The following is a 24,612-nucleotide window of genomic DNA, read 5'->3' as shown; positions in this document are numbered from 1 at the left end:
CTAAGTAAAAGAGTGTACATCAGAAAACCAACAAACTATATTTAAGGAAGACCAACACCACCAGGTTGTATAGAATAGGGTAGCTATGCTAGTGAGTATCTCACCTAAAAATGAGCTAGGAAATACTTAAAAGATTGAAGCTCCCAAGGCCAGGCTAAGATGCTTGTGAATAACAGTTCTTGACATCTATTGATGCAACTGAAATCAGGGAATAGTTTTCTATAGAGAACAATGTGCAAAGTACCAAGACAGGACTCCCAAACTCAAATATGCAAAAGAGCACACACACTAACAGGTAATAAATACAAGGTAAGAAAATGAGCTCTGAAATTTAAGCAGAAAAAAACTGTAATGGAATTGCAACACAGAGTATGATTAATTCCCACTGTGAGGAGTTAGGCAGGCTTTACCAGGCAGGGGATATTTGATCTGAACCTTAAAAGATGGGTAGGCTTTCAATACAAAGCTTTTCTAATCCCAAAATGACTATTGGTCAAATCAGCTAAGACCTACTTCCCTATACTGTTTACCTGGGAGGTTTCTGTTGCTGGGGTTTATGTAATTCCAGCTTTTCACATGGCAATTACTCATGAATGGCACTACGTTACATCTTTTCACATATCTAGCATACAAAAAAGTGCTTTTAATAAGCATATCTAATATTCACAGGGAGTAAAAGAATTCTTATTTATCTCTCTCCTCACCGCACTCAAAGAAATGACAATTCCATAACAAGCTCTCAATAAATATTTACTGAGGACAGGCGTTGTTGTTTAGTCACTAAGTCGTGTCTGACTCTTGCGATCCCATTGACCATAGCCTGCCAGGCTCCTCTGTCCATGGGATTTTCCAGGCAAGAATACTGGAATGGGTTTCCATTTTCCAATTTAGCCAATTACAGGGAAATATGGCTTACAGTAATGAAAGAAACAACTTAGAACTGACTTTAACTAATACAGAGCTAAATTCCTGAGTAGTGGAAAGTTTGGCGAAACTCATTGCAGAATGTCAACAGAAGAGGAGCAATGATCGAAAAACACGACAGTGGGAAAGGCTCATCTCCAGTCTGTGTTCATTGTTTTATCATCCACGCCTGGCATTTGTGAGTATCGACTGGAAGCGTAAAACAGTTTAAATGTTAGTATGCACGGGTTGTGGCAGAGATCCTTTAAAGGCGCATTGTGTAACCATGTCTTAGAACAGTCACATATATTCAATACATCTAAGCAGATACTCCAAAGATCTTGGAAGGTGCAGTGAATCTAGGTGAGCATCTGACAGAAAAACTGGCCAAGGAAAGTGTCTGGATGGATGAGGGACCATCTATGACACCCAAGGTCAAGAGGTCAGAATGGAAGGCACCCCTTTGCTGAGCCCGGAGGGATCACTGAGCACCCTCTCTTGACCATCCTGGATACAGTGGACCAGAGCATGAGTGGATGCTGACCTCCTTCTCAGCCTCCCGGAAGCGTCCCCAGTCTTCCCCTGACCTCAGGGATGCCATACCTCCTTTTCCGCTCCTGCCTCGTCTGGCCTCCTCATTTTTGTTTGCTTTGAGTGCCTCTCCTAATTACTCTGGCTCTAAACAGTGAGGATGCCAAGGGTTCAGCTCTAACTCCATGTTCTTCTGTCAGTATTTTATCTCTAGATGGTATCTGATTCTTACAGATCAAAATATGATTTCTGAGCTCAAGTCTCCAAAATTAACAACACCAGGCTTCTCTAAACTTCAAATCTGCACACCCCACTGCTGGCTCAAACCTCCATTAGGAAAGCTCTCAGACAGCTTCGCTTGTTGGAAATGGACTTGTTCTCTTTCCCTGGAGAACCTGGTGATCTCGGCCTTGGGGTTAACCCATCTTATCACTGAGCATCGGCACACACAGAGTTCCCCATGCCAAGAGCCTATGAGCCATTCCCATTCCTGCCTCTCCCTTAGTGCCCACATTCCAATCTGTAAGAGAGTCTTGCCTTTTGACCTAAAAGTAACACATATCAAATTCGCTCTCTCTTCTTTCTTCTCTTCACTACCAGAAAGCTCTCTCCTCAACTCCCATCTTCATTCTTCCTACGGGGCCTCCTACTGTAATCTGAGCGCCTTCAGAGCCAAGACCCTGATCATCTTACATCATCACTATTTACACAGAGCACATGAGCAACACATTTATTCACATATACTTTTTTTTTAAAAAAATATTTTATTTGACTGCACCGGGTCTTAGTTGCAGCCTGTGGGATCTAGTTCCCTGACCTGGGATCCCTGCTTTGGGAGCAAGGAGTCGTCCTCACTGGACTACCAGGCAAGTCCTGGCATATACTTTCTTCATAACCACACTTATTCTACTCTATATCCAAATACTGCAAAAAACAGTACTGTCAAAAGGCAAAGCAGATCCTGTTCAACTTTACTTACACAGGTACAGATTCATGGATATTTATTTCATAGGATGGATTAAATTAAAAAACTACCACTGCTTGCTCTTGATTCGGCTTATTTCAGCACAGGACATATTCCTCCAGGTGGGCTGTGTGGTCTTCCCACAGCCCCCATCATCCTTCAGCTGAGCTCGTTCCCATGCTCTGAAACCACAAGGTTGTCAAGACTCACGTGTCTTTCCCTGCCCCAGCCCTGCAATCGACTGCTTCTGTAAGATGCCTCAGTTCATTTTACTGGAGGAACGTGTGCAGAAACCAAAATCTGGGTGTTAGGTGTGCTTACTGCTTCTAATGGACAGAGGCAGGAAATACATGCATTTATAAAAACCCTATGCAGACACACACAAGCATCTCTGTACTTCTCTGGCTGCACATAAATTTAACACCATGCGTTCTTACAAGTACTTCTGATTCCAGCCCTTTATGTCTTCCCACTTGATTCCCTTACAGCTTCCTTCTTGAATAATGGAAAAACCCAGCCTTCATTGTCTACAATGTATTTCTTTATCACAACATTTATATTCTAATAATGCTCTTTTGTCTTTAGCCTCACAGTATTCAGGAAAATGGCTCCCAAAGCTCCTTAGGTTCCTTCCCTACCCCTGTGAGGGTGGTTATGTTGCTCATTTATAAAACTGGTCCATCGGGGAGTGTTTGTCCTCCCTCGTGGAGTCATCTCAACCCCACATCTCGACTGGTTTTGTTTCTCTAGTTTTTAAGAGAATGGGAAACAAGTACGGCTGTTAAGAGTCAGGCTACACAGCGATACGTGAAGAGTCACTTTCTCCTACAACTGACCGCCCATCCCTTTTCCCCCTTTTCTGCTAATCCTCTAACCAATCCCTTAGGCAACTGCTCCCTTTAGTTTCTGGTTTACTGTCCCTGTTTTCTTTTGCAAAACCAACCTGTAATTTTAAAAATATATACACAGGTTGTAAAGAACAGCAAAGAACAATCAAAGTCAATGATGAAGGAAGGGAATAAATGATGATTGGGAAGGAATATACATATGACTTCTGGGACGTCAGTCGTGTTCTGATTCCTCAAGACAGGTATTTTATATGTATTCCTCACACTGTGCATGTGTGTGCTTTATGTACTTTTAAAAATATGTATTATTCTTCAGAATAAAGAAAGTTAAATGGAAAAGTAATAGCACCACTTTGTGGCAAAATGTAGCCAGAAAGAGTGAGGACACCAATGAACTTAACACCATAACTGATAGATGCGGAATAACGAAAGACAAAAACCAACCTTCTAGTTTAAACCAAGCTTTCCTCTTCGCGAACAACAACAAAAATACTGAGTTTATTAACATGATTAGCAGAATTAATCTCTGGAAGCCAAGGTGGCATCTGATAAAAATTAACCATTAATTATCAAAGTTCAAAACATTAGTCATTAGTATAAAGCATGTCTTTTTAACATGATGAAGAATATTTTGTAATACTAGAATTATTATGATGCCTACACTGGAAACACTAAAATAATTCCTTCCCTCACCTCACCTATTTCATGAAAATATCAGTAGATGGATCTGTATGTATATTCAGAAACTTAAAAACAAATTCGGGTAACGAGAACTTTGTACAACACAAGCCTTCCATCAACTGCTTTTCTACCCCCTGGCCCCCGCCAAGGGTTCTACCCTCAGCCGCTTCTCCAGGAATCCCCAGGGTCCCTCAGCGGGGACTTCTATTTAGAGGTGACCTTAGGGTGCAAGCGACACTCACCACCACTGGGGTATTACCTGCAATGACGTGGTTAAGAAACAAGCAGCAGAGCTTGTTAGCAGAAGAGCTGAGATCGGAACCGAAGGACCCCACTTCAGTCCAGCGCTCTTGTCACATGTTCGAGTGAACTGCATCTACGTGTATCTCACATATTGCCATCACTATCATTTTTCATAACCTTAACATCTGCCACTTACCAAGAACCTTGGAAAGTCCTCATCCACTATAAATTAGTTTTATCTGTATGCAATACATAAACAGATAATCTGACTTACTTATCTTGCCCAGTTATATAAAGAGGAAATGAGATGACATATGAGAGGACTTTTGGTGTTATCGTACCACCTGGCAGATGATGAAAAGGGCACATTTTGGTTTAGAAAGACAGGATGGTAGCAGGAAACATTAGGTAGGAGTGTGGAGGGGGAGAATGAGACATGAAACAGGTAAGGGGATGCCATAAAGAAGGGCCTGCCTTATGAAACAAACAAATATTCTCTATAGTTAAAAACAATGTGATCCTAGTCCAGAAATGAGGTTAAACTGAAATCCAGAAACAGCCTAATTATTAAACAATTTCATAAAACACAAAGATATCAATTCAAACTTAGGAGCAGTGTAAATACTCTAGTGAAATTGTTAGCAATGAAGAAAAAACATAAGAGCCTCACTGCACAAAATAACCTAAAATTATTTAAATTAAAAGGTTAGAAATGAAAGACCGAAACAACTTAAAAATATTCATAGGTAAATATTTATCTGTTCTCAAAACAGGGATAAACTAAGTAAAAAACCCACAGGGAAAAAGCCATCATGAAAGAGAGAAATTTTAAATATGTTAGTTAAACAAATGAAAATGTAAGACATGAAAAAATACTCAGCCCTCACTGGTAAATCAGATAAATATAAATTAAAACAAAATTAAATATTTTACACCCATCAGATTGGCACTAAAAAATAAAAAAAGAGGAAAAAATTTATACTATCAACTGTTGTTGGCAAAAGTGAGGGAAAACTGGTAGTGGTTTTTTTCAAAAGTTGGTATATTTGAGGAAATTCATACTGTTTCTATAAGGAGTATGTTATCAGTAAAAGCTATATAAAAGAAGAATGAAAAAAGGAATTAGAAAGTCAGATTTTTAGGCTTTATAAAGCCTAAAAATGGCTTCTAAATCCTCCAGTAAATACTGATTCTGTGACTATGCAGTGTGGCATAAACATTCTATCATACCAATTAGAGAAACACAAGCTGGCAGTGGCTAGTGGTCTTGGCAGGAGCTTTAGAGATCTCCACTGTCCACGGCATGGTCTAAAACTTAAACCTTCATTCAGACAGGCTAGAGATCCTGGAAGTCTCAGTTCAAATCCTAGCTGAGCTGTAAGTGGCTGTGTGCATGTGGTTAAGTAATTCAATTTCTCTGAGACAGTTTCCTCGTCTATAAAATGTAAAACCCGTCTGCCCCTCGGATTAGTGAAGGTTATAAACAGGGACTAGCCAGTCCCTGTGGTCCCTGGACACTGCCCTGCTGTCCAGCCCTGGGCACCCAGCTGGCACTGGTATGGTCACTGCTACTCTTGGTACTGAGCCTGGTTTAAGTATCTTTTGAATAATCAGGTCTAAACATCAATGGAATAGAAGAGTATGTTTCAATACATTCTGCATGACTGTGAAACACAGTCTCTGAACTGAATTTTTTAAAGTAAGGGAAAAAAGGGGAGGTGGGGGAAGAAAAGGAAGATGACAAAAAGAAGGCAACCCGACACATACCAGATGAATGATGCGCTTTACTGAAGGAAAAGGCCATTCGCTGCTGACCACCTGAAGACCCCACTTAGCCCACGGCCACTGAACTCACCAAGCAGGCAGATTCCCTCCAGGAGACGGATTTTCTCCCTTGCTCAGGTTTCCTCAACAAAGCTGTGGAATAAAACTGGCCTTTTCTATTGAAAGCCACTCCTTTACTGCTAGATAGCTGGACCGAGAGGAAGGCAGCAGGCAGGGTTAGAAGGAAAAAGAGCGGAGAGTGAGGATGCAGAGAGCCGCGTGCCCGTGGGGAGGGCCCTGCCGGGCCTGGTCCTCTGCCCAGCCCCTCGCCCACCTGCAGCTGCTGGGAGCTGTCGCTGAGGGTGTCCTCCCGCCGCCGGGCCTCCTCCAGCATCTGGGCACTCTTCTTCTTCTCCACCTGCTCCTTGTGCTTCAGGCTGGCCACTTTCTTATTCTGGTCCTTCACCTGCCTGTGGATAAGGGGAAAAAACTCAAGCTCTTCATATACGTGCACAGGAAAGAAGGTGTTTATTCACTGACACCAAGATGCAAGGAACAGCTGAGAAGCAGCAAGAGTTCCTGCTGTGAAGTCCTCCCAATCTGGCTGAGCTCTCCATGCCAAAGGCAGCTAGCTGTTAACCAGGGTGCTCCAGGAACACACGTGCAAGTGAGTACTTTGTGGAGCACGATGAAACATAAAACAGAAAGAGGCCTGGGACAGTGTGAGATGGCAGAAGAAGGAAACCAATTCAGAGATTTTTGTTGGCATGTGAAAATAGACTCTTGACATCAATGCTATGAAACTGCAGAATGGCTGATTAAGAAAAGTTTATAACACAACTCTAATTTTACTGTTATTAAATATTTTCAACTTTCAAAAACTATATGTAACATTGTTGTTCAGTCGCTCAGTTGTGTCTTGCCTCTTTGCAACCACACGGACTGCAGCATGCCAGGCTTCCTTGTTCTTTGTTGTCTCCTAGAGTTTGCTCAAACTCATGCTCATTGAGTCAGTGATGCCATGCAACCATCTTATGTAACATATGTGTATATAAAATTATGGCATAAAGATCTAAGGCCACAGCTTAAGCAGCAGGTCATTCCATCTACTTCTGAATCCCCCTATTGGACTCCACTGCCTCCATACTAGATAAGAAGACTAGACCAAACACCAGGTCACAGGTAGAGAAGATTAATCTCACTGAAGAGTGGAATCATGACTAACGATCAAGAAATATGTATAAGGTGTGGCCCAAGAGAACCTGGGCTCTGCAATGCAAGAGGACCTACATCTACCCGAGCTCTGACACTCTGCTAAGCCCATCACATTTTCCTTACTCAATAAGGAGACAAGTATTTGGTTGAACTCCACTCTCACGTATCAAACACTAGGAATATCAAGCCATGAATAAATACAGTTTCTGCTCTCAAATATCTCCCAGGCATCCAAGCAAATACAGGATATGCTAAGTGCTAGGAAAGGGCCCTGGGAAGGGGGCAGGGGTGGCAGTGGTGATCAGGATAAGCTTCCTGGAAAATGACCTGCCTCTGAACTTCCTGAGGGATTGGTCCAGGTTACTAAGCCGAGAGAAGACAGGGGATAAAGCCCTGAAAAAAGGAGAGTGTGTCCCTCCGGGGGAAGCCACAGTCAGTGTGACTGCAGCATGAAGTCAAACCAGCAGAACGAAGGAAAAGGAAGCAGAAAGTAAACAAAGGCCATATAACTGTATCCTGCTGAGCAAGGTAGCTGCAGTTCATCCTAAGTGTGAAAGACTTAACGAAAGGAAATGATACAATCAGATTTCCAAACTTCTGGAAACAAATCGAAGGGGGATGATGGTAGCGAGGAGGATGCGACAATTAGAAAAATCCACGCAACTCTGCCCAAAAGTTGCATCAATAAACTGAACTAACAATGAGACCAAACAAGCCACTGTGGTTTATATCTAATTAACATCCTTTAAAATCAGGTAATGATAGCCTGTGGTACATTCTCTCATACTCATTGCTTAATCTCCAAACTAGATCATCGTGGTTTGTCAGATAAAGTACAAGACATTCATGCAAATTCATATTTCAGATAAATGGCAAATAATATTCTAGTTAAGAATATCTCAATATTCATAGGATATATTAATAGAAAAAATTTATTCATTCTATCTCTGAAATTCAATTTTAACTGGACATCTCAAATTTTTATTTGCTAAATCTGGCACCCCTACAGGAATTCAAATCATGACTCAATGAAAATTAGTCTTTCCTCCCTTCTCCACTGGATTCACCAGCTTTAGCTCACCTATAGAACACCAGGTAGGTATCTACAACTGCGATCTAGAAAAACAACCTTTACCACTTCTCAATGTGTGATGGCGTGAAACTCAACTCTTTTCAGTGGAAGACTTTGGTGGATCAGCACAGGTCTCTGTTCACACACTGAGTTCTACCAATGAATCATTCAAAACAGTAGGAATATGTTATTTAACTTTTATTATGTAACAAAATAGGGACTCTGGGCTTAACGCAGCAGGAAGCATCCCACAGATTTCAAACATTTGTTGTGAAGAGGTCTGCCGAGGTCACAGCTAAATAAAGCATGAGTAATAATAATACTGAACCCAATCTGTTTAGATCTAAGAGTGACAGATGACATTTACAGGCTTCACTTTCTCAATGTCTTGCCTTTAGCTGAAGCTGCTGTTTATACAATAAAAAGTAAAGATGAATTATGGACTGAATCTTATCTTTTCGTCAATACATGGGATCTGTTCTTTGTATTCATTCTCTGGGGTTAACGTCACTGATCAGGAACTAAACAGATGGGTATCTAAGGATTCCGAGTGTGAACCTTCAGTGGTCGTCACTCTAAACAAAATCGTTCTGCCCTGGACTGAATGGAAAGGTGGACAGAGGAGGGCAGGGTAGGACAAGAGAGGAAGAGCAGAAACAAACAAACCCATTCAAACCGGAAAAGCTTAGCGGAGACACGAAAATACAAACACTACAGGTAACAGTCACTATTAACACAAAACAGGCTAAAGCAAACACTGGAGGGTTAAGTATCTGGCCCAAAGTCATATAACAGAGTTATCTGAACATCCAATCCATCAATAAATTAGACTCTCTTGATGACCTATTCAACTGGACTTAACAAGACCATAATTAAAATGTTTCTATATAGAAAAAAAAATACTGCACTAAATTCCACTCTGAAGTGAAAAGAGGGTTTTTAATATACCATACAGCCAAAATTATCCTTATCTCTGGAAGAACAAAACTTGTTGCATTTTTTATTACTTGGAAAAAACTCATTTAGAAATAAGTATAGTTTAATGGCTTTTACCACTAAATAAAAATGAACAGCTAACAATATTGTAATTAACATAACTTGTAACTCAGAGAATTGTGTCTACACCAATGACTTCCATGGAAAAATTCTTCTGGAGCCTTTCATAATGGTTTATTTAGCAACATTTAGATCAAAACATGTAAAAGACAAAATGTGGGACAAAGTGATAAAACTTTCCAGTAAAAATATGAGCGCACTCGAAGCTTAATATAGAAAGTCCTCACACACAAAGCAAAAACCTTCACGATATTTTTCTACCAAAGCTGACTTGTGTTCAGACTTGGAATTACTTACATGGTACCCTAACTGATTTACTACAATGTGGAGAAAATGTTTAAAGTAGAAAATTGGAAAATCACTTTTAAAATGTGGCATTTTTGCTTGCTACTTTTACTGCAAACACTTAGGATTTCTTCTGTAATGGAAACAGTTTATTCACGTAATGGAAACAGTTTATTCACGGAGAGTTCTGTAAAAATGTTTCAAAACATTTTTATTTTTTTAACAAAGCTGCTTATTTTTAAAAAGAGTCAAAGGAGGTTAACAAGTCTTTGGTGGTTAACAAGTCAAGTGACAGATAACTCAGATGAAAAAAGGAATTTTTTTTACAGAACATTAAGAAATGTGTAAAACATGAAAATAAAAATAGGCTAAAAACTGTCAAGGAGGTGGTAAGAGAGCTGGCAGAAAACAATGTCACATAAACTGTAGAAGCACAGGTCCAAAAAGAAGGGAGATGGTCACTAACCTAACCTAATCTAAAAGACAGGTTTCAGACAGGTCCAAGACAAACAAGGCTACTCAATCTGGCAAAAGGTATGTCACTGAGGAAATTTTAGCCTGGCAGTGAGAGAAGATCCCAAATTATATTGCTCTGGAAAATAAATGGGAAGTGTGAACGTGGAGGCATCAAGCATAAATGATTCTTTCAAAAACCGTGCAAATGGGGAAGAAAAAGTAAAAGGTAAGATACTGTGGTGAATTGAAACCAAGGGAAAGATGATGGAACGCTTGCTCACACGTCTCCTTAAGGATAGGGAAGACTAGATTATGCTTTATGTTTGGGAGTCTGTGGGAAGGAAAGAAGAGAAACAAAGGAAATGAGGAGGAGGAAGAGGAGGATTCAATTTATTGAACAAGGTTTTGAAAACTGGTCTGAGGGAAGGAGTGAACAGGAAATTTAACCTCAGAACAGAGCTGGGAAGTCAGTACCTCTGACAAAAGCAAGGTGTGGACGAGCAAAGACAGACCTTCTGAGACTGCTGCTGTGCAGAAAGAAAGCAGAGGATGGTGTAAGTCTGACTGAAGAACCCCTTCATGAATCAGATTCCTATAAGTGATTATAAAACAAAGATTTTATTTTATTAACAAACTCATCATACCCTAAACAAACTATTTTTAAAAAGATTCAAAGGTAAGGGGATTTTTTCAAAAATATCGTTAAGTCTTGATAATAAATATCAGGTAACAGAAATGGAAAAGAGAACCTTTTTCCCCAAAAAAGCCTCAACTTCATCTTTCTACCTATAACAGAAATTTCAGCACCTGAAAAATAGAGTTTGAAAATATCATTACAGAAGAAACATGGCTTCTTTCCTCATCTTCTGCACACATACAACTCTACAGTAGGCTCTGCTTTGTACTTGCTATCAATCCTGACAGCAATCAAGGGCACCATGTGGTATTTTGCAGACCCTGGCGCATATGGCACCATGTGGTGGTATCCCGGACCAAACAGGACTCAGAAAAAAGCAAAAAGGAGTGATCACAACAGCTCCGTTTACTTACTGCTCAGCCTGTGCCAGATTCTGGTCCAAGGGCTATTTGTATTAACTCATTCAACATTCACAACAGCCCTCCAGATTGGAGAGAACGACCCCAACTTTACAGATGGGAAAATCACAGTGGGAAAAGTACCTAAGAACCTCTGAGCAGTATGGGACCCCAGAGCTCAGATTAATTCCTAGGCTAGAGTGTGTATCATATAAGAAGCCCTGACGCTGAAATGAGACTATCTGGCTTCAAATCTAAGGACTACTACCAACTAGTCAGCTGACCCTAGATGTAGAAATCATGTTCCCTAGTCTCAGATCCTCATCAGAATAATGATCTGACCTGTGTAATCTATATGCTATTTGCGAGAATCAGAGACAAGTGCTTTTATAAACAGCAAACATATTAGAAAACCGCTGCTAGGAGAAAGGTAAAAGGCTGAATGCCAAAGAATTGATGCTTTTGAACTGTGGTGCTGGAGAAGACTCTTGAGAGTCCCTTGGACTGCAAGGAGATCAAACAAGTCAATCCTCAAGGAAATCAACCCTGAATATTCATTGCAAGGACTGATGCTGAAGTTAAAGCTCCAATACTTTGGTCACCTGATGCAAAGAGCTGACTCACTGGAAAGACCCTGATGCTGGGAAAAATCGAGGGCAGGAGAAGGGGGTGACAGAGGATAAGATGGTTGGATGACACAATCGACTCAATGGACACAAGTTTCAGCAAACTCTGGGAGATAGTGAAGAACAGGGAAGCCTGGTGTGCTGCAGTCCATGGAGTCGCAAAGAGTTGGGCACGACTGAGTGACTAAACACCAAGGTAAAATGTTTTTGGTATTAACAATATCATTTCCTGAACCTGATCAGAAATTCTCACACCATGATTTACATTGCCATGGCTCACAGGCAGAATAAACAACTTTTAAAATGAAGACTTATGATCGTTTTCTGCCAGCTTTTGTTACTAATTCACTTAGTAATAAAGATGGTTGAGTCACTTAATGGGCTCTGTAATTGTGTTACTCACCTGAAAAGTGGAAATCGCAAACCTTGCTACACGACTGCTGGGAAGATCAATGGCAATAAAACTGGTGAAGCTTCCACCACAAGCCCCTGACACATGAACTGCAGCACTGGTGGCTGTTTCTGTTGCCAGCATTCAGCAGTCACAAAACAACCCCCAAACTGAAAGGGTATGCATAGGTCTGTGCAATGAAATCACTCCAAGGCTCTTACACACATCTAGACTGTGGCTACTCTCCCTCCTGCATCCATGCTGCACTCTACCTGCTCGTGTAAGAGCCATCACATCTCTGATGAAACTGTCACAAAGTTAGAGCAGCATCTTCACCTCCTCTTTCCCCCAGTGACAGCTCTTCATCTTTATTTCTCTCTCAGTCAGAACCTGGTCGGTCTGATTCTTGCTCTCTGACCACTCTCACGACCTTGAACGGTAGAACTGTAATGCCACTCTTCCAATCCATCTAACACTCATACCTGAATTTCTAGACATCTCGTTCCTGGGGTAACTTTTATTGTTTCAGCTGCTTAGGAGGGTTCAAGACAATGTCAATATACAACGTTCTGTTACATATCTTTGTTTTAGGACAAGCATACTGACCTTGAGGTGAGACTGAAGGAAACGGCAAATCCAGGAAGGAAATGTGAAAGAGAAAAGTTAGAAAGTGTTAATGAGGGCAGTATTCAGAATTCGCATTATTCACAGACACAGAGGAAACGTACAGCACTGGATTAGAGAAAGGAAGGGAGACACACAGATTCAGCACAGACACCAAAGGGAGTAACTTCAGACTTTCAACAAGTGTATTTTCATATTAGATTACACCATTGTACCTTAATGTAAGTTTCTAAAGGGGTGAATTTTGTCTAAAATTTATCATTTCCTGGGGCAGAAAAAAGAAAAAATAATTTCTCAAACACAAAGGAAAAGAAGGGAAGGCCAGCTGTCGTTCCCTTTCCTGTTTGAGTATTAATAGCCACCTGTGATCTAACGACGTTAGTCAGCTTGGGTTTATACACACCCGTCTTAGAACTGACAACTCCTTTACTCACCCCGGCCCATTTCTTAGACCCAACTTATCTAGGAGCAAAAGCAGAAAAACATGGAAATGATTCTGTAGAACACAGAACTCTCATTCATTTGGAAGAATTTGACATAATTTTCTCAAATGTGAAAATAATGTTTTGCTAATTACACCCATTATGTCTCACTCCAAATCTATCAAATCTGTCCCCAAATGGTGCAATCTAACAGCAATAATGAAGAAGAAGATGTGGCTCTACAAATACCAGTTCGTTTCTGATACTGCTCAGCAGACAGAGATGCAAAGTAGTCATGCTTCATATTCCTTACCGAGCACAAACCCCTGAGGTTCATTATTGCTTTCATATTCATAATAACAGGCAGCTTTCCCTTTTTAACAATTAATCAATTTCACTGAAAGTGGTCTTCTCCTCCAAACACTTAAACTCCTAAGAGCCAGGGCCATCCAGCTTGTCTTCAGGACTGAAATTTTACTTTAAGAATCTAAAACGAGAGGTTTATTTCTTGAATGCCAGCACCATTTCAACTTGCGCTTTAATGATTTCTAACATTTCAATACTAAAATGAGTTTTTTAAAAACTCATTGTTAGAATAATGGAAAGGCAAGGATAAAATTTACGATTGCCATTATATAAGAGAAAAACAGAAAAACAAAAAATGAAAACAAAATTCCTCGCAACCATATGGCGAGTACATGGTGCATCCCAGAGAGGAATGCAGGTCTGCAGACACACCTCCTGGACATACTTTTATCTGTTCTCTGATGCTTACAGGTTCTTGAAAGGAATTTACAAAAATCCATGGATCTCTAGCAGAACACAGACAATGTTCAAAGTCAAAGTGAGGTCAACCATTTATCTAAATGACTGTTCCCAATGATCTTTTTTATTTTTGTTGGTTATGACAGATTAAGTTAGAATAATTTTAAATCAACAATGACACTCACTGAGATCTCATACAGATGCAAGGCTTTATATGAAACATGGGAAAATCCCTGAAAAAAAATTAAGTTTATTCTTGTCACGAGTGAGCAACTTTAAGGATCTTTTTACCTATTTTAGGTTCAGGAGTCACAGTTTATGTTAGCATCAACTTTTAGCTCTTGGGAAATAAATTTAGGAGAAAAAAAATCTGCATATAGTGTAACTATATATAATTCTAACGTTTACATTTTAAAGTGCAACACCAAAATTTCTATCGAGACTGTAATAAATTATAAGGTGCTGTGCCCACAAGAAACTGTGGAAAGATGGCGTGGTAGAATTGACTATGTAAAGCTGTGTAATTTATTATTTTAAATGAAAATCAGTGAAATTCATCAAGGAGGAGGAAGAAGAAAGCAGGCTGAAGCAAGCAGGATCAGATAAAGAACAGTCGTCTCCAGTTATGACACTCAAAGCATCTTGCTTTTCCTCTTTCATTTTTTAAAAATACCATCCATTCTCCCTCAAGAAAGAACACACAACCATTTTTCCTCTTTTCCATACTACATAAAGACCCGATACTGTCCTTCATGGATCAAAGATACACAACTACAAACTTTAAGGAAATTCTTTAAGGAATCTTTTCCCTCATGAATTGTATACTAATTTATGCCAAATCTACATACAGCTTAATTTCCTTATGGGAGATTTCTGAAGACATTAAGCTGCATGATCAATTCAGGATTTCTTTGCAGAAAACATATTTACAAATATGAAGACTAAAGACGTAGGTTTATATTTCCAGGTTACACTGTGCCAGAGGCCTGAATACACTGTGATACCAAAATAAAATCACAAACATGAAACCCACTTTCCCAAGGAAAATGTCAAAAAATTTTAGATCAGCCTAAACAAACAAACTTTCAGGATGCAGTTACAAAAGTCAAATACCTAATTATAACAGTAAACACATTCCTTTGGCTACATACATTTAAAATGGAATACATGAGAAAACAACGTTGATTTGGAAATACTTTCTTTCATTCCCACACTCACTGAAACAATTTTATTCACTCTTATTACAGACACCTTCAAGTCACCAAAGAGAGAAGATGTACCATTATGATTAAGAAATAAAAAATGCACCAATTAAATCATGCCATTATTTAGTCATGTATCCCAGTTTCAGAGATATTAAAATATGAAAATAAAACTTAGAACTGGTATTTTATTGTGACAGAAGAGTTTATCTGTATGTTTGTTTAACCTGAAGAAAGAAAAGTAACCCTACTGAATTATATTAAATAAGACTATTTAATGCATATGGGTTTACTTATATTTTTACAGAAAAAAAGTGTATGTGCAATAGTAAACATATTACAAACATATACAAGAAATGAACATAATATTTTCAATATAACAAACAGGGAAGAAGACTAGTACCTATTTAATGAAAGGTCTGAATGTTCAGGGGATAGGAAGATAAAATGTGGGATGATTAGAGAGTGAAATAAGAAAGGAGCCACACCTCTATGTTTTAACATACATCTTCATTGGGCCCTCAACAATGTACAGTCCTGGGAGAGACTGAGAGAGATACTATCAGAAAAGCACAGAAGAAGAAATTACTACCTAAGGGAGGTCAGTAAAGCTTCCCCTCCAAAAAGAGATAACAGTTACAAAGGGTCAGATTCCCACAAATGAATAAGGGGAAAGAAAATTTTAGTCCATTTTCATTACATGAAATTCAGGTACTAGTATGTTTTAAAAGCAAATAAAAAACCACAAAAGTTCACATCCTCAAGCCACAAGGTTTAAGGGTGGCGTGATGAGAAAACAACCCCATTCTCTGTGTTCAAGTTCAGTTCATCATGTTGATCTTAATCTACAGAAGTATAGACTCTTCTCACCAAAACGAGGTTAAAAATTACTGCTTCAGCCATTTAGACTGTTAATTTGAGGGGCTACCTTGAATCTGAACTCTGAGCAAACGGGAAACACTCTTGCTTTAAAAAAAAAAAAAAAAAATCAAGGGACTTCCCTGGTGGTCCAGAGGTTAAGATTTCGCATTCTAATGCAGGGGGTGCAGGGCTGCTCCCTCTCCCTGGGTCAGGGAGCCAAAATCCCACATGCCTCAGGGACAAAAAAACCAAAACAGAAGCAATAGTGTGACAAATTCAATAAAGACTAAAAAAAGTAATAAAATTTAAAAAAATCAAGTAGCTCCAAATCTTATGAACAGATCATATATCAATTTTTTTTTAACAAAGCCAGTTGTTTATAAATCAGAATGTATTAACAGTTCCCTTATAAATATTATAAACACAATTACTCTTGCTAGTCCACAAAATCTAAGTTTAATCATGATGTAAAAGCCTAGAATTAATAATAGTTCTAGATGAGGTCTGGAAAAAAAAGTTAGCAAAGGAAATAAAATTAACCATCACAAATAGAAAAACTAAGTTTCCTCCTAACAGTAAAACTACTTACAAGCCAGGCCCCCAAATGTGTGTGTGTGTGTGTGTAAATAACACACAACCAATTCCTGGTTCTCTTGTCTTTGTCAGAGCAGTTACAGCAGCAGTATACTATCTTGCCTTTTCCTCTCCATTTTACATCTCTATGTACACTAAAGTTTTAGGACCTAAAATGAGCAGTCTAGGATCCAAAATAACCTACCAGCCTTCCATCTAAACATCCCCTCAAACCATTATCATTTAATATTGGCCACAAAAATTAAAAGGCTAGGCTTGAGTCCAAAGTTCAACAAGAAGCCTTTTCTATAGTAATGCTGTACCCTGTATAACAGTGTCAATCCCCAGGTTTGTTTTTATTATTTTCTTACCTCAATTGATCTAGGCAGACTACCCAGAACCACCAGGTGATGACTTTCTGGAAGTGTCCAACCTGGCTAGGCTATAGCACCCCGTTAATTTAATCCAACGCTAATCTAGATGTTGCTATAAAGGCTTTTACAAATATAATTAAAGCCTATAATCCATTTAAGTAAAAGAGATTACCCCAGATAATTGAAGTGGGCATATCTGAATCCTTTGGAAGGCCCTAAAAGCAGAATTCTCAAGGAAAGAGAATTCTGCCTGTGGACCACAGTATGGCCCAGGCCTATGGAATCTATTGTGCAGGTGGTCTTCTCTTCCTGACAGCTTTCCTGTACAGGTCTTAGACTTGCTTAGCCAGCTGCTGACAGTCACACTAGACAATTCCTTGCAATAAATCAGATATATATACATGTATATATTTTGCTGGTGGTTTAGTCGCTCAGTCATGTCTGACTCTTTGTGACCCTATGGACTGTAGCCCACCAGGCCTCCAGGCAAGAATGCTGTGAGTGGGTTGCCATTTCCTTCTCCAGGGGATCTTCCCCACCCAGGGACTGAATCTGGGTCTCTTGCACTGAAGGCAGATTCTTTACCAACTGAGACACCAGGGAAGCCCACATGTACCTTATATAAATAAACGTGCGAATGTATCTCTTCTACTGGTCTGCCTCTTTGAACTCCAACTGATACACAGCATAGGACAGAATATAAATTTAGAAACAGTACTTCTTAGATTTAATTGGGAAAGACGTCTTATATCTGCAGGTGTATGAGCAGGCTTACTTAATCCTCAGTAGCTCAAGACACTGGTACAACACTAAATCATCTGACAGATGCTCCTGTTGTTTTGTAAGAGCAGTGAAAGGGGCTATTTTTTTCCTCAAGACCACAAAGAATACGTCTTGGAATTCTTTATGACTTAATCTAAACCTTTTGATGTTAGAGAATCTTATATTTATATAAGAACTAGGAAATTTTAAAAGAATAATAAGAATTTTCTTTAGTCCAATGATTGTAACAGCCTGTGTTCATTTTTCCACTTAGGAGGTTGCTGAATGCCCTGTAAAAATGCATCCGCTTCCCAAACAAATTGGCGTTTTGCATCACAGCCGCACCAGCTAAGAGGCTACTCCTTAATGGGCACTCCAGCAAAAGAACCACCACACAAAAGATGGGCTTCGAAGCAAGAATGGGACGATTACAACCAGCAATATCTGAACCTTACCAGAGAGGACACATACTTAATCCACAAGTGGTGGACCTAAGAGGTTCTGTTCAGCTGGACATACAACCGGCTGGTCTTTATTTCTGATCAAGCAGATTCCCCGGCAAGCCCCCAGAGGCAGCAGAGCAGCAGCAGCAACTCCTCAAGTCCAGAACCGTCACCTTACTCGACACTCACTTTCCCAGGAAGTCCCAAACCAAGCCCCCCGACGGTGCAGGGACAGAAGCCTGGCGTGGAAGGCACAAAGGGCGGGAGACTGGCCTTCTGAGGGACGTGGACACAGACAGACACAGAGACCAAAACCCCAATGGAGCGGGACCAGGGTAAGACAAATCAAGAGAATGGTGAAGAAACTCAAACGATAAATGACAGGGAGACGGACACCCACACACAGGAAACAGTGGAAATGGCAACACGGGAAGCAAAATTGTTAGTAAGACACGCAGGAACCCAACACATGCACTAAATCTGGAAACAAAAGACAGAAACCAGTTTCAATCGTCTTTCATTCCTGTCTTGAACTGTGCTGCTCAGTAAACAAATTACAAAGCCAGGAGCAACTGAGGTTTTCAGGACTGTATCTTTTCTTGGTAGCTAAGAAATTATGTGTCAAATCTTAAAACAAGATTATGACACTGCATGGCCTGAGGACAAAACTCGATGGTGTGTTATATTCTGTGGAAAGAGCAGATCATTAACAACTCTTCCCCAAATGTGAAAAGTGCAGTGACTAATAAAAGCTATTTGGGGTGCTCCACATATAAGATAAAGGTTTAATCCTATTTCTCACTCTCACTGAAATCACATTCTCTCCTAAATCAGTACTGGGTCCAAAAATGAATTGAAACATTTTTCAAGGAAGCTACCTTTGAATAGCCAGTGATAATTTCAATGTATAATTCTAATACAAAAAAGAAAAATCAAACAAAAATAAAAGTTTATCAAGGAATTTCTTTTCTGAAATACTGAAATACATTTAGGGGATTTAGTGCAAAGTCATTATCCATAAAAAGTACTGCATTTTAAAATCTATGACGATGAAGTACTGCTGTTGATTTCAGGCTGATACAAAGGCAAAGAGAGGCACGTACTCATCCAAGTATGCAAGGGGCGTGTGTGTCTGTTTGGGGGTAAAGATGCAGTACAAACACGGAAGAAGACACACAGAAATGTATAAAATCTCATCTTGAGACTCTGATAATTTGTTAATTCTGACATAAAGAATGTTATCCACCCATTTTCTCCAGACTTACTATCAAAATAAGAAGAAACAAATGAGTAAGTGATCAGCTCATGTTATTCATACTTTCAACTTTAGTGAAGAAGAACCGTGAGGGTTGGACTTTAGTTTCTTGATAATCAAAATCCTATAGGTACAGAATAAAAGGAAAAAACAACTTCCAGGGGAAAATATCAAGTCTACCCATAACCCTAAAATTTAAAACTGAATAAACAACTTATGAAGTAGTCTACTACCTCTTGACATTCAAGAGCACGAAAATATTAAAATGGGCTCAAGGGAGCCTCAGAATTAGTGAGTTCCCACTGTCCTGCCAGTCTCTCTGTTCAGAATACAGTGATTAACACAGCTCTATTGGAAGAACTATTTCTATGTACTTGTGAATTTATGTTAAATACATGGTGTAAAGGAAGAGGCCAAGAGGCATATGCTTTATCTTTGGTACAAAATACCCTAACAAGAAAAACAAAAAAAAAGGCAAAGAAAACTCCCAGAGAGCAGTCTGGCTGGCTCTGTTCAAACAGAGGTCACTCTCAAGTAGTCAAAGGTAGAGCTCAGCAAAACACATCCATGTCTCACAAACTATCCTCAAAATGTCCCTCCTTCTAAGTTTGACCTGGTGTAACAGCCTGTTTCTCCACAACACAGAGTCTAAAAATTCACAGCCCAAAAGACCATTGGCTCAAAGAAATGCCCGAATGAACTAAAAAATGCTAGCTCCTTGAACTTGAGGCTCATTTGCTCCTGAAACAGATAAAATAAAGGGATACTTTCTCTGTCCAATCGATGATATTGAAGTCCACAGCTTTCCCATCTACCCCCACTCTGTGTGGCCTTTTAGAGACTCACACAGACTTAGAATAAAACGGAGGCAATGAAGACACAAGGCACTCAAGAATGTAAATTTGGAGAGGCAGATATATTGGAAAAACATGACCCCAAATTACACAGTTTTAAAACCATACTTCACCCTTCCTAACACAACTGAGTCCCCGTTCAGCCTCCCTCTCCTCTCCTTACCTTTCCAATTCAGCAATCTTCTTATCTTTGTCATTCTTCTCATTTTCCACCTCCTTTAAGATTTCCAAGAGGCGGTCAACTTCTGCCTGGGCCTTGCTGGATTCATCTTTGTACCTGGCAATCTCTCTCTCCAACTGCTGTATTCGATCACTCATCTCGGGACTGGCTCTGGCTTCCAATGTTGCCTCATGTGCCTACGAAGAAAATGTCCAAATTCTATGAGACATACATAGAGTGGCGGTGGACAAACCAAGTCCCCAGAAGCCATCTATACTCCAGCGTAAATAGGACATTATCAAATCCCTAATAGCTAGTCTTTAATTTGTAAGGTTTTTCTCTGCTTAAATATTACACAGACAAAACATTCATAATACATGAAGAAATAATTATATTAGAATCTGAACAAATTAGTTATTTAAAACAGTACACCTCTGAAACCTAAACAGCATATTAAAAACCAGAGACATTGCTTTGCTGACAAAGGTCCGTACAGTCAAAGCTATGGTTTTTCCAGTAGTCATGTACAGATGTGAGAGTTGGACCATAAAGAAGGCTGAGTGCTAAAGAATTTCAACAGTAAGCACAGCCTTTTGAATAAATATAAACATCAACCTTATACCAGTTATGGTTTTCAGCAAAAAGAAAATATGCCAATACTACTTCCTGTAAACCTATAAATAAGCTACAAAGTAAACGAAACAAGGGAAAACACGAAAAGAAAAACAGCAATGGTAGAAAAACAACTAATAAATCAAAGGGGGATAGTCACCAACTCCTCTTCCCAAAGATAACTTTAATTTTTCTTATGAACCTAAACACAAAGTGTAAGAGATCATCAGAAATAACCAGCTGTACAACTACCATGATAACAAGGAGATTAAAAGTAAACAAACAGAAAATGTGGGATTGTCATACACAGGTGAGTTTGGATTATTAGTGAACAACAATTATTGCTCTTGATAGTTACTGCTCAGTTTTATAATCCTAAATACATCTAACAGTTTTAACTTCAATATTCTGGTATTAAATAGACAATTATCTCCACTTGTTTAGTGATGGGGGAGGGGGGAAGCCAATTATCAAGTCTGAATTAGTTAATCTCACAAAAAAAAAAGAAGGGATTTTTCTTCTTATTCAAAAGTAACTTTAAAATAATGGCTTTTCTTCTTTTCCTTAGCTTAAAAATATGACTTTATTTTTGGCATACCCTAAAAAATGACTCATTATGAGTTTCATGCTAAACACACCCAATACATGGAAAGAGTGAGTGAAAAGTCACTCAGTTGTGTCCAACTCTTTGTGACCCCATGGACTGCAGCCTGCCAGGCTCCTCTGTCCATGGGGATTCTCCAGGCAAGAATATTGGAGTGGGTTGCCATTTTCTCCTCCAGGGGATCTTTCCAACCCGGGGATTGAACCCAGGTCTCCCACATTGCAGGAGGATTATGGAAACAGAACACCACCCAAAGTGTCAACACCAGGCTTGACCCCCCTTCATCAGTAATCATATGACGTGGACCCAGTTAATCAGAGTTGATAACTCAGAGATAATAAATATGCAAGTGCTTTGAAAACTACAAATGGCTGTATAAATATTACAGAGGAATAAGTCAATGAAATGGATAGTAAGTATCCCTACCATATTCTGTTATTCACCATGTGGGTGATTATCACTGTAAAATTACCTCTTTCCAAGAAGCCTAAAGCTAACAGGAGAAAAATATCAACTGAGATTTTTACACTGTGGTCTTTTACATTTCTTTCTCTATAAAGGAGCTGTGTATTTGAATCTTACTCTGAATTATTAATTTTCTAAGAGTTTGAGGAGTCTAAGGAGTAAAGATATTAATGCTGCAAGAATTAATCAAGGTAGAAATAGTATTATTACTCCATTAGTAAGTTATTCCATCCAAATACTATAAAGTTTTCTACTATGTTCCTATTTAAAAGCAGAGCAAGAAAATGAATAAGTATTCTTTAACCTTTTTCAACTGTGATTCCATCTTCAGACACTCCTCCTTTTTCTGCTCCAAAGCAATTTCTAGAGTCTTAAGCCGTGAGTCCTTTTTCAGTCCTGAAGAAGCTAGGGATGAGGCGTGTTCTTTCAAATCCAAGAGTGAAGCCTAAAAGAAGCAATGCGTATCTAGAATAAACACTATTTATTAACCAAATGGAGACTGAACTTCTTAAATTTATTTTCCTGGTGGTTTCTAGTTTCTTTCCATTATCATATAATGACAAATTTCCAAGAACATGAAATATAAAACAGCAGCATTATCTCTGGCTTTCAAGTCCTAACTGAAATAAAATGAATCCCCAAGAAAGGCCAACTGAATAGTGACTTAAGGAGTTCTAGCAATACATATCCATTTTCATAAAATAAATGGAAGGTCAAGCTCTGTGAATATAAGCAGTCAACCTCAGTGGCTACACTGATTTTTCTCTTTTAGAAGAAATATTCTATTAGAAACTTCAATTTCTATACATTTTCCTACAGGTATTAGAAAGAAAACCCTGAGAATGTCCCTAAAGCTCATGATTATCTCATCACAAGTTATTAGGCACTTTTGCTCTTCAGGTGGCACACACGAGGGTCTTCAGAAGTGAGAAGGAAATATATGAAGGCACCTATCTGGTCAGGAGCTGTGTAAGGTTTCCGTGCTGGTGAAGAGCCGATGTAAACAGGCTCGGCCTGGTGCATACTCTCTCCGTCTGTCACCTTTCTTACCACTGGCACAGTATTTCTCCAAATGTACCTGGAGAAGTACTATTATTTTGGAATCTACAAGGTGTCATTAACAAGTAAGAAACCAACTCCTAACAGCTGGAAGAGGTAGGAGTTAAGACTTAGGAAATGAATCGTTCCATCTAAGCTTCCTGAAATAGCCTTGGCTCTAAAACGATTCTGTAAACCTTCCATCAGACCCTTTTCTGCGTGCGTTATGTCCGCACCACCAACACACACAGAGCGTGCTGACTAAGCAGATCACGCGATCCCCTGGGGGTGACCCCGACCTCCTTCTCTGAGAGGTCGCCCTGCAGCACGCTGACTTTCTCTTTCAGGTCTTTAAGGTCTTTCTTGTAGTTGTCAATTTCCTCCTGCTTTTCCCGCTCATCTCGGTCGCGCTGCTCCTTCAAGCGTTCGATCGTCCGCTCCTGTTAAGAGAGGACATCAGTGCATAGAGAATTCCTTTCTACTTCTACCTCGTGACTACAATTCAGTTCTGAGCTCATGCAGTTTCACACTTCCATCCTCCACTTAAAAAAGACAGTGATAGGTCATTAATAATTTACTTTTTAAAGAATTCATCCTTCCTGCCTATTTTGCTGTAACATACATCTGGCTTTGTTCTTTTGATTCCCTTAGGTTTCTTTCCCTATAATCTTAATTAGTATTAGATGCCGCCAAAGTATTCTTTTCGAATAATCTCGTTTATTCAATTCCCAAGTAACAAAAAACTTACATGTATATATACACTAAGGACAGTAAGTACCGAATATTTCTTCTCTATATATAATTCACATGTTCCTACAAAGCAATGGAAACAATTCCCATACCAAAGAGGAGGAGGTTGGAGAGATTATGATTTGTTGAGCTTAAAGCATCAAGAAAGATAAAGAAAAAAGAAACCATTAAAACTTCTGTCAACAGATACTCAGGAAGTTTGAAAGCTGAAGCAATTTAAGTATATTTCTGGGTATTATTTCTGAATAGATTTGGGGATCAAACCATGATCCCTGGGCAGGCAGCCTGAAGCATTCTGCATCCAAGAGGCTTAAGGAACAGTAACTCTATTCCTTAAATTAAAAAAAAAAAAAATCCAATTAAAATGCCCCAACAAGAATCTTTCAACCTTTTCCAAGACATTAACACTTGTCACATTGGGCTACTTCTTTATTTACTCAATCATACCTGAAAAAACTAGGTTTGCTCACAAAGGCAAAATGAAATGGCAAGGCCACAACTTGAAAAACAGCAAGTACGTTGTATTAAAGACTAAAGCCCACGAAGATAAGAGGTCCCAATGCGGCACAGGAAGAGAACTAATGATGCCTCTCAGTGGTCAGTGTCTGACATGCCCACTTGACCAATTCCAGCTGATCATACAAACACAGGGATGTCTCTGACAGAGCAGCACTGACATATACACTACCACGTGTAATACAGACGCTAGTGGGAAGCTGCTGTGCAGCACAGGGAGCTCAACTCGGTGCTCCGTGACGACCTAGAGGGGCGGGATGGG

The 24,612-nt window shown here is 39.4% G+C and overlaps 1 protein-coding gene and 1 long non-coding RNA gene across 33 annotated transcripts in view; one reads left to right on the top strand and one right to left on the bottom strand.

Annotated features, from left to right (window-relative positions):
* Positions 1-19,824, top strand: part of LOC145546645 (uncharacterized) — a 37,645-nt gene extending 17,821 nt beyond the window's left edge. Inside the window, exon 3 of the long non-coding RNA XR_014083094.1 lies at positions 17,928-19,824. This is a non-coding gene — a long non-coding RNA (uncharacterized LOC145546645). The remainder of the gene's footprint in view (positions 1-17,927) is intronic.
* The window catches only part of ERC1 (ELKS/RAB6-interacting/CAST family member 1), a 266,710-nt gene that overhangs the window by 139,477 nt on the left and 102,621 nt on the right, over positions 1-24,612 (bottom strand). For 30 of the 32 annotated variants that reach the window (XR_014083087.1, XM_081594049.1, XM_081594055.1 and 27 more), the window contains 4 exons: positions 23,384-23,524; positions 22,351-22,491; positions 20,369-20,562; positions 6,269-6,404 (listed from right to left, as the gene is read on the bottom strand). Coding sequence is in view for 31 of the 32 variants with exons in the window: in XM_081594049.1 (XP_081450175.1) it covers positions 6,269-6,404; positions 20,369-20,562; positions 22,351-22,491; positions 23,384-23,524 (612 nt within the window). In the remaining variant the exon portion in view is untranslated. Of the gene's footprint in view, positions 1-6,268; positions 6,405-12,676; positions 12,689-20,368; positions 20,563-22,350; positions 22,492-23,383; positions 23,525-24,612 lie in introns of all 32 variants that reach the window. The other 2 variants (XM_081594040.1, XM_081594050.1) reach the window with 1 other exon arrangement.

Source organism: Giraffa tippelskirchi, chromosome 4 (genome assembly GCF_054371585.1).
Source record: "Giraffa tippelskirchi isolate mGirTip1 chromosome 4, T2T-mGirTip1v1.2.pri, whole genome shotgun sequence".
Taxonomy (NCBI): domain Eukaryota; kingdom Metazoa; phylum Chordata; class Mammalia; order Artiodactyla; family Giraffidae; genus Giraffa; species Giraffa tippelskirchi.
The sequence above is the reverse complement of the archived record's forward strand: the minus strand, read 5'-3'. Positions and strand labels throughout refer to the sequence as shown.